At 41.4% G+C, this 20,640-nt stretch overlaps 1 protein-coding gene across 1 annotated transcript in view; it reads right to left on the bottom strand.

The window, feature by feature from the left end:
- The window catches only part of LOC117516976 (polypeptide N-acetylgalactosaminyltransferase 10-like), a 389,958-nt gene extending 371,188 nt beyond the window's left edge, over nucleotides 1-18,770 (bottom strand). Inside the window, exon 1 of the mRNA XM_034177872.1 lies at nucleotides 18,546-18,770. Coding sequence (XP_034033763.1) covers nucleotides 18,546-18,704 — 159 coding nt within the window. The 5' untranslated portion in view covers nucleotides 18,705-18,770. The remainder of the gene's footprint in view (nucleotides 1-18,545) is intronic.
- Nucleotides 18,771-20,640: the final 1,870 nt, after the last annotated feature.

Raw genomic sequence — 20,640 nt, 5'->3', positions numbered from 1 at the left:
TATTTGTGAACCATTGTATGTTGCCCAAAAAAGCGAAAATTAAAACGCAAAACACTCAGTGTGAGTCTGTGCAAAACACAGAAGGACGAGTGGACTTCTTCCAGAGACTGTCAGTGTGCTGAGCCGCTCACACCGGGCAGAGAGAGGCAGCCACCGGCAGCTGCGCGAATAGCCACTCCCCACATAGAGCAGAGAGCAGGCAGCGGACGAAACGGTGTTTTTTAAAAAAAGACAAACACACTGCTTCGCTTTAAATGCGCAGTAAGCTATTTCAGATGATCAGCGTGGACTGTTTTTCTCCTAAAAGGCTTTATTTCACTCTGTGTGTCACGTTGGAAAGCTGTAGCTATTGTGCTAATTTGATTAGCGCTTACACACTTTTGCATGCTCTAGTCTTCTGTTTGTTTTTCAAGGGACGTTACAGCGCCACACACAGGCCTGGCATATGTACTACAATGTTAAACAAAGCCTCAAGACACAGAATCTGCCTCGAACATTTCTGTAATCAAAATATTCGAGTTACTCAACTAATCGTTTCAGCCCAACCACTAAAGGCAGAACCACAAACAGTGGTAAGAAATCCCAAGTGAACTCTGTTTACTTCTCAAAAAAAAAAAAAAAGTCTTCCACTAATAGTCCAATCAAATTGAGACTTGACCTACCACTAATTGCAAAAAAAAAAAAAAAAAAAAAAAAAAAGTTTAATTTCAGATTCTCCTTTAATATACCCCAGGAATAACATTTAAAATAGAGAACAGTAGAAGGGGTGGAAGGGCCCAAAATATGATAATTATGTTAAATTGGTTAGGAACCAGTCAAACAACTAGAACTCTTGTATCTGTCATCAAAATGTTAATTCTTCCCCAGTTCTTTCTGTAATACTGCCCCTTACAAAGTGCAAACTCAAACTATTCCGCACTTTTAAATAGAGCCCAACTGATATTATCGGCCGACATAAGCCCTTTTCAAAGTACTCACTATAGGCCGAAATTTTGCAGATAGAACGCAGATAATTTCTCATAAACAGAACAGTTACTGAAATAATGTTCGGTTCTGCACTGATCGGTTGACAAAAACATACAAGTAAGTTTATAAGGATGTTGTATGCAATAACTTTGCGATTACATTCACCCCACATTTCTCCCGTTTCACTTCAATTAACTCAGTTTATGTAGTAATGTGTCAAATGTTCTCCACTGCATCGGTCACGCTTTTTATTAAGCCCACGTTGTGTAGACCTTATTTCTATAATGAAAAACTTTCGTTTACTGCTAAAAGGTTGAAACATTCAGATTCACTGGTCATCCAGGAGGGTTCTGGGAATTACTGCCAATCGCCATTAACCCTCTGGGGCCGACGGCGTCTTATACGATGGCTGGGACCAAGCTTTACTAAATTGTAAATAACTTTTTTTAATATGAGATAGAAACTTACTCTTTTTTTTTTTGGCTGAAAAGTTAACTCCGCGGACTATCGATCCACCATCGGCCATCTTGGTACTCCTCATAGAAGATGCGTGACGACGTGCACAATATGAGTGTCCAATCGGAATTGGTCACATGGTTTTCCAAAATCCAATTGTAGGGCAGATTTACCTCACATGATATGGCAAAGACTGTTTTCAGGAGTGATATCTTACTAGCTGTCCCATTTGAATAGCCCCCTAACTGCTCCAATTGCATTTATGCATTTTTTGAACTTGAAAATTCTTCTCTGTTATAAAGTTAATCAATATGAGGACAAAGTTTCAGCTTTAAGCTCATACCTTTTTTGTTAAGGGTCCAAAAAAGAACATTTTATTCATAAAAAAAAAATAATAATAATATCGGCTGATTTATTGGCACTCGGCAAATCAGACGATTTATCGATTATCGGCATTTTTTTCATCCAAATATCATTATCGCCATCAAAAAATCCGTATCGGTCGGGCTCTAGTTTTAGATTTAATCAAAGTCACAGCAAAAATAATCAGGCCTGGGCCCTGCAAGAACTTCTCTTACAGACAAGATCCGCTTTTACAGAACCCCGGACAATGGATACAAGCAGTTTTTATACAGGATTACATATGCGTAACAGAGGCGGACCTTATTTTGTAAAATCCTTCTCTTATTGGCCCCCGTGGGCATTCAAGGGAGGTCCATCCCCCTGCCCCAGGCCCACACAATAACGGGAGACATATGATTTATAATTGTAACCTAACTCTCTTTATCCTAAGTGGTACAAACTGGTTAAATCCAGATCTACATGCACATACCAAGAAAGAAAAAGTGAGAATAAGAATGAAACTAAAAGTATAACCCTAAATAAAATAACTACCTTAATACCAAAAGAAGTACAGAAAACAAATAAAGAAAACCATAATTGAACACAAATACATCTAACAACAGAAAACAAATAAAGAAAACCATAATTGAACACAAATATATCTAACAAAAAGAAGGACTGAAATGCTATCCAAATTCACCTGTCGTGTTGTTAGAAATACTAAATACTAGAATTATTAGAAACTGAAACTGGGTACCCTTTTGGATTAGCTAATTATGCTACTCTGTTAGTGGTGGGTTGGAACCTTATATTTAACAACTTGACTGGACTATAAACCATTACTAACTTGCAACAGAGATGCAATGAATAATTGATTATAAATATAATTCAATTAATTGAAAACTACACTCAACAAAAATATAAACGCAACACTTTTGGTTTTGCTCCCATTTCGTATGAGATGAACTCAAAGATCTAAAACTTTTTCCACATACACAATATCACCATTTCCCTCAAATATTGTTCACAAACCAGTCTAAATCTGTGATAGTGAGCACTTCTTCTTTGCTGAGATAATCCATCCCACCTCACAGGTGTGCCATATCAAGATGCTGATTAGACACCATGATTAGTGCACAGGTGTGCCTTAGACTGCCCACAATAAAAGGCCACTCTGAAAGGTGCAGTTTTATCACACAGCACAATGCCACAGATGTCGCAAGATTTGAGGGTGCGTGCAATTGGCATGCTGACAGCAGGAATGTCAACCAGAGCTGTTGCTTGTGTATTGAATGTTCATTTCTCTACCATAAGCCGTCTCCAAAGGCATTTCAGAGAATTTGGCAGTACATCCAACCAGCCTCACAACCGCAACCACACCAGCCCAGGACCTCCACATCCAGCATGTTCACCTCCAAGATCGTCTGAGACCAGCCACTCGGACAGCTGCTGAAACAATCGGTTTGCATAACCAAAGAATTTCTGCACAAACTGTCAGAAACCATCTCAGGGAAGCTCATCTGCATGCTCGTCGTCCTCATCGGGGTCTCGACCTCACTCCAGTTCATCGTCGTAACCGACTTGAGTGGGCAAATGCTCACATTCGCTGGCGTTTGGCACGTTGGAGAGGTGTTCTCTTCACGGATGAATCCCAGTTCACACTGTTCAGGGCAGATGGCAGACAGCGTGTGTGGCGTCGTGTGGGTCAGCGGTTTTCTGATGTCAATGTTGTGGCTCGAGTGGCCCATGGTGGCAGTGGGGTTATGGTATGGGCAGGCGTCTGTTATGGACGAAGAACACAGGTGCATTTTATTGATGGCATTTTGAATGCACAGAGATACCGTGACAAGATCCTGAGGCCCATTGTTGTGCCATACATCCAAGAACATCACCTCATGTTGCAGCAGGATAATGCACGGCCGCATGTTGCAAGGATCTGTACACAATTCTTGGAAGCTGAAAATGTCCCAGTTCTTGCATGGCCGGCATACTCACCGGACATGTCACCCATTGAGCATGTTTGGGATGCTCTGGACCGGCGTATATGACAGCATGTACCAGTTCCTGCCAATATCCAGCAACTTCGCACAGCCATTGAAGAGGAGTGGACCAACATTACACAGGCCACAATTGACAACCTGATCAACTCTATGCGAAGGAGATGTGTTGCACTGCATGAGGCAAATGGTGGTCACACCAGATACTGACTGGTATCCCCCCCCCCCCCCCCCATAAAACAAAACTGCACCTTTCAGAGTGGCCTTTTATTGTGGACAGTCTAAGGCACACCTGTGCACTAATCATGGTGTCTAATCAGCATCTTGGTATGGCACACCTGTGAGGTGGGATGGATTATCTCAGCAAAGGAGAAGTGCTCACTATCACAGATTTAGACTGGTTTGTGAACAATATTTGAGGGAAATGGTGATATTGTGTATGTGGAAAAAGTTTTAGATCTTTGAGTTCATCTCATACAAAATGGGAGCAAAACCAAAAGTGTTGCGTTTATATTTTTGTTGAGTGTATATTTTGAAAATTCATTAATCAATCTGAGATTTAAAAATAAATATAAATTCCTCAATTTCCGCTTCTTAAATGTGAATATTTTTGGTGTATTTTATGAGCTGATTTACTCCTCTCTGGCAGTAAACTGAATATCTTTGGGCTGTGGACAAAACGAGACATTTGAAGGCATCATCTTGGGTTCTGGATAACACTGAATAACATTTCCCACCGTTTTATGGACCTCAAAACTAATCAAGAAAATAACCATTAGTTGCAGACCAAAGTTTCAATTGTGCACAATAAAAGATGTTCAAAGAAGGTGCTTGCAGAGACTAAACCATTTAGATGATGCTATGAAATAAAGACATAGGACACATTGGCTGCCAGCTGTGTGGTTGGGGACAGGGCTTAAAAAAGCTGGATGAAATCAAGAAATTTGATTTTGAAAAGTGGTTTATGACAAATACATTGTATGAGCATTGTCACTGTGGTATGTGCCTGCACAACAGTCACATAGCACACAACTTTAGACAGAAAGTCCATTAACTTGTGAAAATAATGTATTCTGACTTTTTCTAATGTAAGAAATATGTCTGCATGTTCAGGCAGCCTGTAAAAACAGCATTGTGGAGACATTCCATGTGCCCATTCACGGCAGCAGTAAAATAGCATCCTGTGACACAGACCGCAGAGTCAGCACACGTTAGGATCGAAAATCCAACAGACTCTGAAAAAGAGTTTCGGGGTGAAGTGTGCTCGGTGAGGTGATGGTCTAGTGGTTAAGCGTTGGGCTTGAGACCAGAGGATCCTTATTTCAAGCCCCAGCCTAACTAGAAAATCACTAAGGGCACTTGGGCAAGGTGCTTAATCCCCTAGTTGCTCCAGGTGTGTAGTGAGCGTCTTGTATGGCAGCACCCTGACACCGGGGTGAATGTGAGGCATTACTGTAAAGCACTTTGAGAGTCTGATGCAGATGGAAAAGCGCTATATAAATGCAGTCCATTTACCATTTAAGTGTGCTGCCTCCAATCTCTACATCCAGGCATTTAACAAATTCTGGGCAAATAATAAATGCATTAACAGTGAGGAAAATAAGTATTTGAACACCCTGCGGTTTTGCAAGTTGTCCCACTTAGAAATCATGGAGGGGTCTGAAATTTTCATCTTAGGTGCATGTCCACTGTGAGAGACATAATCTAAAAAAAAAAAAAAAAAAATCCGGAAATCACAATGTATGATTTTTTTAATAATTTATTTTGTACGTTACTGCTGCAAATAAGTATTTGAACACCTGTGAAAATCAATGTTAATATTTGATACAGTAGCCTTTGTTCGCAATTACAGAGGTCAGACGTTTCCTGTTGTTCTTGACCAAGTTTTTACACACTGTAGCAGGGATTTTGCTCCACTCCTCCATACAGATCTTCTCTAGATCTTTCAGGTTTGGAGTTTCAGCTCCCTCCAAAGATTTTCTATTGAGTTCAGGTCTGGAGACTGGCCAGGCCACACCAGGACCTTAAAATGCTTCTTACGGAGCCCCTCCTTAGTTGCCCTGGCTGTGTGTTTGGGGTCACTGTCATGCTGGAAGACCCAGCCATGGCCCATCTTCAATGCTCTTACTGAGGGAAGGAGGTTGTTTGCCAAAATCTCACCATACATGACCCCATCCATCCTCCCTTCAATACGGTGCAGTTGTCCTGTCTCCTTTGCAGAAGAGCACCCCCGGAGTATGATGTTTCCACCCCCATGCTTCACGGTTGGGATGGTTTTCTTGGGGTTGTTCTCATCCTCTAAACATGGTAAGTGGAGTTGATACCAAAAAGCTCTATTTTGGTCTCATCTGACCTCATGACCTTCTCCCATGCCTCCTCTGGATCATCCAGATGGTCACTGGTGAACTTCAAACGGGCCTGGACATGTGCTGGCTTGAGCAGGGGGACCTTGCTACCCTGCAAGATTTTAAACCATGACAGCATCATGTGTTACTAATATAATCTTTGTGACTGTGGTCCCTGCTCTATTCAGGTCATTGACCAGGTTCTCCTGTGTAGTTCTGAGCTTTCTCAGAATCATCATTACCCCACAAAGTGAGATCTTGCATGGAATCCCAGACTGAGGGAGATTGACAGTCATCTTGTGTTTCTTCCTCTTTCTAATAAATAATCATAACAGTTGTTATCTTCTACCAAGCTGCTTGCCTGTTGTCCTGTAGTCCATCCCAGCCTTGTGCAGGTCTACAGTTTTGTCCCTGGTGTCCTTAGACAGCTCTTTGGTCTTGGCTATGGTGGACAGGTTGGAGTGTGATTGATTGAGTGTGTGAACAGGTGTCTTTTATACAGGTAACAAGTTCAAACATGTGCAGTTAATACAGGTAAAGAGTGCAGAATAAGAGGGCTTCTTAAAGAAAAATTAACAGGTCTGTGAGACTCAGAATTCTGCTGGTTGGATGTTCAAATACTTATTTGCAGTAGTAACATACAAATAAATTATTAAAAATTCCTATATTGTAATTTCCAGATTTTTTTTTTTTTTTTAGATTATGTCTCTCACAGTGGACATGCACCTAAGATGAAAATTTCAGACCCCTCCATGATTTCTAAGTGGAAGAACTTGCAAAACCGCACGGTGCTCAAATACTTATTTTCCTCATTGTATATAGTACTTTTCCATCTGCATCAGATGCTCAAAGCACACAACAAATAATGCTTTACAAATAATGCCTCACATTCACCCCAATATGAGGGTGCTGCTATACAAAGTGCTCACTACACACCGGGAGCAACTAGGGATTAAGGACCTTGCCCAAGGGCCCTTAGTGATTTTCCGGTCAGGCTGTGATTTGAACCGAGGGTCCTCTGGTCTCCAGCCCAATGATTTAACCACTAGACCATCACCTCCCCTAAAACACTGGGCGAACACGGATATGATTATAGCATTTTTTAACATAGACCTAGTAAAAAATGTATTCATTATTTGGGTCCCGACACGCGAATGCCTCCGTACGTCTTTCATTACAAAATCTGTAACAGTGGAATCTGACACATTTTCTGCCATTTCTCTGGTAGTCACACGACGTCCCCCATCAACACAACCTTCACTTTGGAAATGATCTGGTCATTTCAGCCTGTCGATGGCCGCTCGAAGCGCGGCGCGCCCTCAGCCGCTGTGGGCCGTCTTTAATCCGGTTGTAATGCTCCTTAATCTGTGTGATGCCCATAGGATTTTCACCGAAAGCCATCTGAATTTTCCGAATGGTTTCCACCTGGCTGTCTCACACAGTTTCTTGAAAAATTTGATGCAGCACTGCTCCAGCCATTCAGACATTTTCCTGACAATGAAAATCCAACGAGAGGGGTGGACCAGTGCTCACTCAAAGCCTGCCCACAGGCGAATGATGCAACCAACAGGCGTGAAAAAACTCACGCATGCGCACGAAGGTTCAAGCTTGGCTGATGCAAGCGCACATGATTCAAATCCATATAGTTTTTGCAAAAAATAAAAAGGTCGGATACTTTTCTAACAGACCTTGTAAATAGGATTCAAAACACGCTGGAGGGATTATGGTTTGGGAGTACCCCAGGAACCCTCAGGAAGAGTTAGACAACTTGGGTAAGGATCGGAAAGTGTGAGACGAGCTGCTCAGACTACTGCCATTACGACCCAGATCCGGATAAGCATCAGTAAATGAATGAATAAATAAAATAAAAACAGGTTATGTATGCTGACTGATGTCAAACTATATGGCCAATACAGCTGGTTATCTAGAGTATGTGCACTCTGGCAGTTGTTTACCACTGGGTACACCTTTGAACCCAATTAGGGGAACAATGAGTCCATGTGGAAGTAAATAATTGCAGTATATAAACTTCTCTGCACAAACATTGACTGGCAACACTGATAACGCACATTTGGCCATGTGTCTCTGTGTTGCAATGGTCTGAGTTGGGAAGTGGGAATTTTCACCTCAGGATGTCCAACATCCCAGTGTATTTGGAACACAGCTAATCAGATCACAACATTTTAGTGAAAGCAACAACAACCTGTTTCAGCTTTCAGGTTTTCCTTCCAGGTTCTTTGCATTTGAGGTGGTTAAAAAAGTTTGATGTTTTATCATCAGATGCGCAAGCCTTATCATTGCAACTAGTGTTTGCACTCCAAGTCAGTATTTGTCCCTGTGTGCTGTGAACGGTGCCACCTGGGCAACAGGGAATGCAACGCATGTCAGACCACGCTGCCTGTTTGAGCGAAGTGCCAGGAGAGAAGGAGAATAAATATAAGGCTGAGCCACAGACCTACAACCAACAAAATCTGTGTGATGTAATTAACTCTCTGTGAAGGCAGATTGTGCAGACATTTTAATTGTTTATGATCTCTTATCATCATAACGCACACCCCTGATTCAATGAGGCTTCATCTCACCATCACTACTCTGTGTTCATCATTGAATATTGGTTAAAAATGTGAAATATTTGCACTAAATTTCACCTACCATTCATTTTAAGTTATCAAAAGTTTTTTTTTTTTTTGTATGTATGTGAGATAGGGGTGGGTAATACACTGGCGTCATAGTTGCCAGCAGTGTGATAGTGTGCAATGATATGGATTGCACAATACTATCACCACTGATATAAAACAGAACAAGCACGGCATATATAATGATTAGTCGAGTAACTCGAATAATTCGATTACAAAAAATGATCTGTGCTTCGAAGCTCCATTTAAAGTTGTAGTACATGTGCCAGGCCTGTGTGTGGCACTGTAACCTCCCCAGGAAAAAAAAAAAGAAAACAGAAGAAGACTAGCCATGTAAGTGCTAATCAGTTTAGCACAAAAGCTACATCTTTCCAATGTGACACACAGAGTAAAATGAAGCCTTTTTGGAGAAAGATGGTCCACGCTGATCATCTGAAATAGCTTACTGCGCATTTAAAGCAAAGCAGTGCTTCTGTTTAAAAAAAAAAAAAAACACAGTTTTGTCTGCTGGCTGTTCTCCGCTCTACATGGGGAGTAACTATTCGTGTGGTGGTGAGCTGTTGTTTCTCTCTGCCCGGTGTAAGAGGATCTCAGCACTCCCCTCACACTGGGCGAGTCACAGCTCCATCCCCGGCCACACTGTCAAACAGTCTCTGAAAGAAGATCCTCTCTTTCTTCTGTGTTTTGCTTTTTACTTTACACTTTTTTGGGCAGCACACAATACTTCACAAACACGGTAACTTAAATAAAAAAACCCAAAAAAACAAAACAGTGACTGCGAGGCTTGCATGTTCAGCCTCCAGCTGAAATGCATCTGCTGAATCACAGAGAAAGAGGGAGTAAAAAAATAAATCACGCAGCGACCCAGTCCGCCAACCTTTTAAAAAAAAAACAACTTAAAAATAGTTCAATTTTACAAGTTGGGGAAAACAAAAACCATATATTCATGCTGGCATGAATATTTCTATTTTGTTATTTCTTGTTAGTTCTTTGTTGATTCATGGGTTTATGCCTGATGAACTCATAGAAACATGGATTTTATCCTTGATTATTGGATAAAAATAAGTGTATTAGTGACAAGAATATTTACCGCTCAATTGGTCCATCAAATGTACTGACAAAAATAATTGAAATTGGGTTACTTCACCATGTGGAACATTTCTTATGTACAACCTTGCATCAGTTTGGTACAGACATGTGTGTTTATGCTTTGAAAGAAATTATTCGATATTATGTTAAACATGGCTTCAAATGTTGGTGGGGTATTTGGACGCATCAAAGGCGTGTGATCATTTGAATCCTATGAAACTTTTAGCCAAACTGGTTGGTGCTGGTGTTCCATTATACATTGTTAGAATTATTGCTTTTTGGTACTATACTCAACTTTATTCTGTTGGATGGGGCTCCTCCTTGTCGGTGGGTTTCACAGTCAGTAATGTCATCCGGTAGGGAGGAATCCTCTCACCTTTGTTATTCAATTTTTATATGAACAATTTGAGTATTGGTTTTACCACAGTGCCAGCTGGCTGTTGCTGTAGAGATATTATTATAAATTGCTTGATGTATGCTGATGATCTTGTTGTTTTTGCTCCTTCTATGAAGGGCGTTCAAAAGCTCCCGGATATTTGTTCTGAGTATAGTGTTGCTAATGGTATTTTGTGAAATACCTCCAAGTCTCAACTTATGTTGTTTGACATCCACAGATACAGGGATGAGATTGGCAAATTCGATTTTCAGAGGAAAATAAGCCAGGGTCCAGGGGCCGCAGGCCCCATTGTGCTTTCCCGGGAAGGTCACATTTGCCTATGTAATCACCCACTTTCTCTGTTATGCTCTCCTCTTTCCTGCCTATTTTCACAGTTAATGTCACTGTTTTGTCCAGCCATGCCCATCGGAACTTGTTCTTCACCTCTTTTTGCCTTCTTGCTCTCGGTCGCATTTTTCTTCTCTCCCTCCCTCCTTATCTTTCCTGCTTCTGTGGCATGTTGTCTGTGAGGCTGCCAGCTTTGCTCTTCTGGAAACAGCAAAAATGGATCTGATCAAGTGGTCTCTGAATGCAATTGACACTATTTTTTCTACAAGACACTCGGGAGCGGATGACCCGACCTGTCCTGCCCGGGCCACATGTGATGGGTTACGTGATGGACAGTTGTAGGAAATGGGAGGTCATGTGCCTGTACACGCTGTCTGTGGAGGACGTCGAAGATGTTCATATATTCGGCATGGTGGTGACCGGGTTTCTGCTGTGCGGAGCGGGCATAGCGCTGGTGTACCGGAAAATTAAGAAGGTGGAAGCGGCAATAATTGGCCCGTCCAGGCTGCCCCACATGACTGATTCGATTGGAAGGGCAGTGTCAGCTCAGTCGGCAGGTGTTAACCGCACGTTGGAAACCATTTCTGAGAGAATGGCTGCACTGGAAAACCGCTTTGATCGTCAGTATTGACCACATCTCCTCTCCTCTATTCAGATGTATTGAAAGCCACTCTGTTTCAGACTGTGAAATCTTTCAGGCGTCTAATCTGGATATCTATTCGGCTCTCCAAACACAGCTGCACTTCAAGGCCGCTGTGATAAAAACCTCCTGAAGAACAACAAAACTCGTGCCTCACTCCCTGGTCTCTCCCCCACCCTCAGCTTCTCCAGCTCTGACGTTGACTGTGGACAGTGGACTGTTCAGGGCTGGGCCCCTCCTCCCTCCAGGATGGACAGACAAGGCCATTGATGGCGCCTAAGGCTGCCTCCGGAGTGTTCTGTCTGATAACTGGACTCATCCAAATCTCGGTCGTCGTCTCTCGTCTTGTTGTGTGATCATTGTTTATTGTGCTGAATGGGGTTTTTTTTTCCTTCATCGCTGCTGTGTGGTGCAACACAGCAGCTATGAAGGCTTTTCTCTCCCAAGTTTACCTTGTGTGTGCTTTTATATGTGTTCATGTACCAGGCCGGCTTATGTGTGTTATGCGTTACGTGTGTGTCGTCTGTTGTCATGAGGCCGGTCATGGTTTGCTCAGCCCTGCTGTTGACCTAGGCAGGGATGTACATCTGGAGCTGGTCCCCGGGCGCCTAAAGGCGACTTCTGCTCCTAACTGGCAATTAGGATGGGTTAAATGCAGTAGACACATTTCACTGTGCAGGGAACATGTTGTCCTATGTGCATAGGACAATAAAATTCTCTTGAATCTTGAATCTTTATCAATTTCTAGGACCGCGGATTCTTCGCCTCTTGGAATTAATTTCACCATTTTGCATTTGCAACACCGAAGAAAGGGCAAGAGAAATGCATATATAACCTTTGCACTGATTGGTCATAAGCTTTGTAATAACCAGTGAAAATGTGCGCAAGTAATAGCTTCAACTGCGCTTCGATACCGTCTCGGTTTTTATGATTTGTTGGAGGGAAAACTACCGAATATTGGAAGCTGAAAGACTACACAGTTACCTCCCTTACACTACATGCTCATTGTGCACCTACTTCATACTGGTCACTGATCAGCACAGCATTACTTCCACGTTCGGCTGACTGACGGACTGATCGAACTTGCTGCGTCGGCGATAAACAAAGACCACTCAGTGTTCTGAATAGACGACAATTTTATTAAACAAAGGTACTCCTGGCATACCCCCTCCCCCCCCTAAAATTTTCTCAACGGATTTGGACGTTTCACAAAATCGACCCCCGGGACTGTCAAATCCGCAGAAATCCATGGATCCGTGGAAAAATCTCATCCCTGCAGATACGGCAATTATGACAATGTTGTTTTGAATGGAGTTTCTTTGAAGTTTGTTGATAAATACAAGTACCTTGGTCATAACGTTGACAAGAAATTGCGTGATGACTTAGAAATAAAAAGTAAAGTTGGCCGGTTGTACGCTCAAAGTAATATGCCGGTGACAAATATTTTATTTCTGTTCAACTTTTGTCAAGAACAGATTGTTCAGCTCTTTTTGTGGTAGTATTTACTGTATTGTGGAGAAATTTTTAAAGTCTCAAGCAGTAATTCAATTCACGTTGCTTATAATGATGCTTTCAGAATCCTTCATAACCTGAGCCGTAGCTGTAGTGGTAGTTCTATATTTGTATCCAATAATGTTAGGTCATATTCCGAAATATACAGAAGAACTGCTTTTACATTCATGAACTGCCTTTGTTGGCAACAAATGGTATTGTTGTTTTGCTGGTTACATCCAATTTTTACTTATTTTCATCATTGCTGGTACTTTGGAAGAGTCATGAAGGTGCTTTCTCTTTATATCGTTTGTAATTTTTATTTTTATACTTTAATACTTTATTTTATTTTTTATATACTTTTACTCTTTAAATCTATGGACTGTTGGTGTTTTTCACATGTACATCTTAAATAAAGAAATTACACACATGTCTGCCACAGTTGTGGTAAATAGCACAAAAACTGAAGCTTTCAATGTTCAATCATGAGTAAAACAGAGCGGCGTCATCACGCCTATGCTCTTCATCATCTTCAAGGTAACAATCCTCCACCTGATCAAGGAAAAGGTACCACCATTAATTGACACTGTGTACAGAATCAATGGAAAGCACTTCAACCTGAGCTGACTGACAGCCAAGAAGAAAATCACCATCACTTCATTGTTGAACTTCCAGTGTGCCGACGACACGTCAGCATGTCGCCTATTTATATACTTTTCCTGGAGACATATCTCATTATAATGTAATTTTCACAATAATACATAGTAGTTATGGAAATGGTTAAACTGAACCAGCAGATGGGCACCTCATTTAATTCTTCCTTGTTAGTTAACACAGCTGTGGACCTTTTAAATATACAAAACTGTAAACATCTTTAATTTGCTAAGTTTTTCCATCCTGAATTTATCTTTGAAGAAGCAGATTTGAAAAGGAAAAAAACAGTCCAGTTATACTTTTGCTTAAAAAATTAAAATAAAAAGATATCATGATATAATGATGTCACTATCAAAAAAGTGAAGAATACTGTCATGATATTAATATTAGGTAGGTATCACCCATCAGTAATGTGAGTCTGGGACCATGTGCTGGTGCTGTGCTTTGCCGCATCCACAAACCCATGGAACCGCCGTGGGTCCTGCATGGCAACCACCCAAACATCTCTACAATAACCATCTATCTGCTGCAGCCAGGTAAAATGTGAACGCCTCCTTCACCCCTTGTTACTGTGGTCCTCAACAATCAGGCACCTGCATGCTGAATTCATCCACAGAGAAATGGGCCACATGGCCAGAATGTCGACACTGATCCTCCCTCACAATGCAAGGGATGCTCCTCATCTTAGTCTCTCTTAGTAGCCACTCATTTGATATAAAGTCATTCCAGTGGAACTCAAGGATCCTTCAAAGACACCTAGTGCCAAAGACATCCAGCTGTCACCTTAGGTCAATGGTTAGCATCCAAGTCTCACAAACATACTGCAAGACAGGCAGCACCAGGAGCCTAAAGACTTTGTTCGCCTGTAAAGATATCAGCATCACCAAAAACATCTGTTCATGGACCTCATGACTCCATAAGCTCTTCCCAGGTGCCTCTGGATCTCAAGGCCGAGGACCCAGAGGATAGTAAAGATGTGTGTTTTTCTCCCTTGTCTGCTGAGGAGTGTCTCTAAAGCCCTCTCACACAGAACACGTTTACAGAGTTTGGAGGCACATGAAGCACTCGCCACAAATACAGAATGAAAATAAAAGATAAAACTCACACCATGCCACATGGTTCCCGGTATTCACCAGGATGTCATGACGAATGTTTCTGACAGGACCAAAACACTCACCACTCAACTTCACTCATCATGGCGGTCAATTTCAATTTCATTTCAATTTAATCAGTTCATAAAGCAGCAAATCACAACAAAAGCCGTCTCAAGGAGCCTCACACAGAACAGTTCAACATAAAAAATTGAAAAAGAAAAAAAAAAAAAAAAAATTCAAATACATAATTAAAAACACAAGTAAAAGAATAAAACAGATTAAAGTAAGTCCCTTCGGCTGCTCCCTTGTTTGCACTCGGGGTCGCCACAGCAAAAGAATAAAACAGATTAAAAAATAAAAATTATTCATAAGAAAGAGTATAAAAATAGGTTTTAAGTCTTGACTTAAAAATGTCCACGGACTCCGACTGCCTCACGGTCACAGGAAGACTGTTCCACAGAGCGGGTGCACGATAAGAAAAGACTCTCTGACCCGCTGACTTCTTCTTCACCCTGATAACACAGAAGTCCCGCATCCTGCGACCGCCCCTTTCTTCCACGCCGCTAATACACCACGCACATGCCACACACACAACCACCCGCCCGCACACACACACACACACACACACACACACAGTGTGTGACAAGCTGAAAAAGCACCACATTGCTCAGAATCTCAAAATTCATGATGAAAAGGGGGAAAAAATATAGACAAATATGATCAAACAATGGGTAGCAGCCACATACGCATTGTGACCAACACGCTATACACATGCCATCCGTGAGAGAGGGACCTTAAACAGGAAGTCGCACTGAGGAGGCATGTTGCATGGGAACATGTACACTCGTTAATTTTTTCCTGTTACAGAGTAAGTCACAATTTTGTACGTCACAAAAACTTGCACCCCAGAGATGACATACCAATGATGCAGGGCAGCTGTTTATGGAATGTCACTAGATAAGAGCCACATTCTGTAACTGTGGAATGGTTTATAGAAGGGGGTGATATATCATGTTTCCGTAGGCCATTTTTTTTTTTTTTAGGGGAAGCTATATTGTCCAAACGGACAAAAATGATGTTTTTTATCCAAAGATCCCTTCGGGCAGAAAATTATGGCCCTTTTTAGGGTAGGTGTTAAAGGGGCCAAAAGAGTGACATAGTCAAAATGTGGATTTTGATCTTGGAATAAGCGGCGCCCTCAGTTAGCCTTGAAAAATATAACGCTAAATGGGAAAACTCCATCCATACATTCATATACCATCTGCTCTTTGGCTCAAACCACCCCCTTGAACACAAGCTCGGGGTGATCAGGACGCTTCAACACAGAGCCCTACAGGTGCCCACAACTGCAGAGGGAAGGGCTAAAGAACAACAACGTGTCTGGAAAGCCCTCACAGTATGTGGGTACCCACGATGGTCCCTGGACAAAGTGCAGAAGTCCCAGAGAACAAAGAGACCAGATAGACAGGAGATGGAGACAAGAAGAAGAGGAGTATCTCTCCCTTATTTAGCAGGAGGAGGGAAAAACTACAGAGGATCTTCAGACAGCACAAAATCCCAGTTTACTTTAAACCCGTTAACACCTTGAGACAGAAATTAGTTCATCCTAAGGACAGGATCCCTAATTACAAACAGAGCAATGTAGTGTATTCTATCAGATGTCAGGAAAACTGTAATGAACACTACATAAGTGAGACTAAACAACCTTTACACAAAAGGCTATACCAGCACCACAGAGAGGTCGCCAGTGGACCTCAGTCTGCAGTTCATCTCCACCTTAAAGACACTAACCACACGTTTGAGACAAGGAAGTTAAAATATTAGCCAGAGAGAAGAAATGGTTTGAGAGAGGGGTCAAGGAGGCATTCTTGGTGAAACGTTTAAAACCCAGCCTTAACCGGGGAGGGGGTCTGAGACACGCTTTATCCCCTGTTTACAATGGGGTACTCAGGTCAAAAGCGTTTCAGTCTTTTGTTCATGGTAATGAGTCATTCACGTCATCAGGAGAGTCATCAAGGGAGCCATCACGATAGGCGTCCATCCCATCATTAGGAGGGACAGCTGCCCTGTCATTAGGAGAGTGCTAACTAGAGCACAATAGTTGCTAATTAGAGCTATTGTTTAGTCACTAGCCTATAGCAGTCTGCCTCTCAGTAGGAGGGGTCTGGTTAGGTTTAAAACTCCAGCTTTTGTGGCTTTCTGTTTACTTGTCTCTACAAGAGTCAGACAGAAGTCAGACTTCCAGAGCAAGAATTTTAGCTGAGGAAGCTTCTGCGATTTGAAGCGAAACGTCCTCGCATCAAGCAACCCAGTCCAGTCGAAGATTCAAGCTTCTCTACTATATACCATAAGATCAATGAGCAGGGCTCGAAATAGTACGTGCACGTATTATTCGAGCGCTGCACGTAATTTTATATTGCACTTGCACTGGTGCAAGTAACTTTATCCAAGTTTTATCAACTATAAGCACCAGTAGAATGAACCAATAAATGAAGCAAAAAACAATATCCAGTGTGTTGTCTTCATCTTCCCTGTGTTTTATGACTCTCACACACGGAGCGAGTTGCTGTGACGATTCGTTCGCGTGCGCACGTGAAAAAAAAAAAACTGGCTGCAGGCAGTTAGTTCCTTGCTCTACGCTCAAACTCTCTCATCACTGTGTTAAAAAAAGGACATAAGTCCTGCTCACAGACTGATTACCAGAGACAGGACATGTCCACATGAAGTATAACTCCAGACATCTCCACATTTACAAAATGTTTTTTGACCCCTGATGAGGCTTACTGAGGGAGCACAAAGATATTCAAAGGTCAAAATCCACATTTTGACTGTCACTGTTTTGGCCCCTTTAACCTCTACCCTAAAAAGGGCCGTAATTTTCCTCCCTAAGGGATTTTTGGATAGAAAACATAATTTTTGTCTGTTTGGACAATACATCTTCCCCCAAAAAACCTTCAGTGGCCTACTGAAACATGATATATCACTACCCATTTGAAAGTTACAGATTTCGGCTCTTAAGGTGTAGTTAAGATGTACTTCCTATTTAGTCATCCATTTCTTTGAATGTATTTGATATTAGGTCCATTAATGATGCACAGACTTGGTACGTCACAATTTGTGTACGTCAGACTTTATAGCATTCCATTTGTTACAGAACCAGGTTGGAACTATGCCATGAGTTACAGCGCGCTGTTGTTTGGTTCTCACAATACATCTTGGTTTGAACACTTCAAGTAGTAGCTAACAGTTGCAACAAATCTCTTTCAGTTGCTGTACGTCACATTTTTCTGTATGTCACATTTTTGTGTATCTTGTATTGGAGCAGAAATACGAACATGCTGTTGGAAGAGTATTAGTTTTAAGGAAGTAGACTAGTCAAAGTATGGTCCAAGAATCTTCAAAAATGCTTTATTTGTTTGTTTTTGCCTGCAGCAAGGTGCTCTGAATGTTGATTCAGCTGTCTCCCCACACTGAGCAGGTATTAAGCTCTGAAACCTCTAATACTCCAGACAGTATATTTTGAAATGGTATATTACATTTCATATTTCAAGGTACTTCATTTTCTACCCTATGGTGGCCAGAATCTATGTTCACTTATCATCACCTGTTGCATGAATGCATGGTAAGTTGGTTCAGGAAACTGCTTTAACACCACCAGTAGCTACTGAAAGTGTGACGTCATACAATGAAGCCTTATGACTCAGGTAATCAAAGCGCCAATAAGAAGGCTCAAACTGTCAATATGTTAAGATCCACCCTGACATCACATGCGTGCACAGTGGCTCTCTTATTTATTTATTTATTGCGTCAGAGTCGACCTGTGAACGCAGCACCGTCTGTGCACATTTGACAACTTCCTGAAGTGTTTACTTTGTGACGTCTGGTTGCTTAACGACGCTGCTGCCGCCACGGTGACAAAATAAAGTCCGTTCAACACAAACTGACGGAATGTAACATGAAGGCGCTGACAACACACGCACACACAGCGTCTGAACCGCACCGCAGCTGCCAAACTAACCGCAGCGACACACACACACACACACACACACACACACACACACACACACACACACACCGCCGCGGCCGAGCTCCGCGTCTCCTGCCCCGTTACCTGATTCGGCGGGAAGCCGCCCGGTCCGTCCACCGCGTCCGGCGAGTTGTCGAACACTCTGTCCCTGTACAAAGACCACAGACCGACGTTGGGAAAGAAGAGAAAAGCCGCCACGAGCAGCCCTACGAACTGCAGCAGTCTCTTCTCTTTCCGCCTCATGTCTCCGGGAGGAAAGGAGTCACACAGCGGCGGAGGAGAGCAGCGAATCCCGGAGCGGCGGAGACAACTTTCAGTCTGACAGGCGGACGGACACCGCCACTAGGGGGAGCGAACCACTGCGCCGCACCCGCGGGGGGGTTAGTTACTTATTTATCGGCAATAAAATAACACTTTAGATTAACGTGAGCTGATGCGTTGGAAAAAATTTGTAGCAGTGAGTGTTTGAAGGGATGACATCATGAGACAAACCCACAGCGACACGAGGCCACGCTGAGTGAAAAGTTCCATGACTGCAGCTGACCGTGTGCTGCCTTCATGGATCCTCGGAAATTACACTGCTGTTGTAAAAGCGGGTGGGTTTCGTGCAATGAATATAAACTCAAGCGGTTGTCAACTTTTATAATTAACAGCGACCGACTGTGGTTTTCGTTTGCCTTTTTCAACAAGTATGTGTTGCATTTCAACTGACGTGTGACTTGGTTCTCTCCATCATATTATTATTATTATTATTATTATTATTATTATTATTGATTGAATGTATTTGTTTAATTTTAATTCATTTTAATTAGTTCAATTAAATTTATTTATTTATTTATTTAGTTAGTTAGTTGGGCCATAATGGAAACAAGCGCTTATGTTTTTTTGTGTTACCCAGTATATTTATGTATCCATGTTTATTTAATAAATTTTATACTGTATTATTTTACACGTTTACATTTTATATGAATAAAAATCAATCAATCAATCAATCAATCAATCATTTAGTAAACAAATACATAATTGCCCATTAAAATACACGGATAGCACAAGAAAGTGAACACTTGTTTCCGCTGTGGTCTGGCAAAAGTAAAAAAAAAAAAAAAATCCAATAAGACAACATAACAAAGGTAATGCTAAATTAATAATTAAGAAAAAAGATATAAAATTAAAAACACAAAGTAATGTATGACATAAAGTAACAATAATACCAACATTTAACCTAAATAACAATAATACTAAGATATTGACACAATAAATAATAGTAATTAACAATACTATTACCTAAGTAATAAAAAAACAACAAAAATGTTGACAAAACAAAGAAGAAATAGCAAAACAATAAAATAAAGATAAATACACTAAAACAGAATAAATTGGTTACATGACTGTTAATAAAACTGATTATATAAATAATATTTCACCCCTTTTTTAAAAGCATATTTGGACTCAAGTGACCGGCCATGACTGGGTAACTCATTCCAGGCAGTGATACCGGTGTATTTAAAAGAGGAATGACTGGAATATTATTATTATTATTCCATTTATTATTTTATTTTATTATTACTTGTAATGTGTCATTTGATTTGTAAATGGACCACAGCAGAAATAAGCCTTTTCACTTTGTTGTGTCGCCCATATTATTTTAATGTATTTTTAATGTTTTTAATGTTACAATTATGTACTTACATTGAACTTACGAAATAAAATCAATCAATCATCAACAGGTGCTCCTCTTTAGGAAAATAATAGAGCTCAACATTGTGGTTCTGGAATTAATGTCCCACTCATTTTCTCCATAATGGGCCTTTCAAGGGCCTTTCACACTGAACGCGTCAGACGTGTCAGAAGTGTCAAAAATCGGTCTAAAAAGCATTATTTTCAATGAGACGCGTTGCTTTTTAGATGCGTCAGAAGCGTCGCGTAAAAAGCCGAGCTAAACCGACGCTTCTGACGGGAGCGCGCATTGCCACTTGTTGGCAGGCTGATGCGATCAAAGTTCAATCCAATCCAAATTTTGACACTCTGAGCTGTGACGTACCTTTGCGTTGTCCAATAGCAATGACGCGTCGGGCCAAAATACCGAAGACTAATTTCGCCAAAATATGTAAGTGCCTTTAATGTTGTTATCAGGACAGAGTCATTTCTAAAATATGAATTTGAGAGCAATAAGTGGAGA

The sequence above is a fragment of the Thalassophryne amazonica genome, chromosome 9 (assembly GCF_902500255.1).
Source record: "Thalassophryne amazonica chromosome 9, fThaAma1.1, whole genome shotgun sequence".
NCBI classification, from domain to species: domain Eukaryota; kingdom Metazoa; phylum Chordata; class Actinopteri; order Batrachoidiformes; family Batrachoididae; genus Thalassophryne; species Thalassophryne amazonica.
The sequence above is the reverse complement of the archived record's forward strand: the minus strand, read 5'-3'. Positions and strand labels throughout refer to the sequence as shown.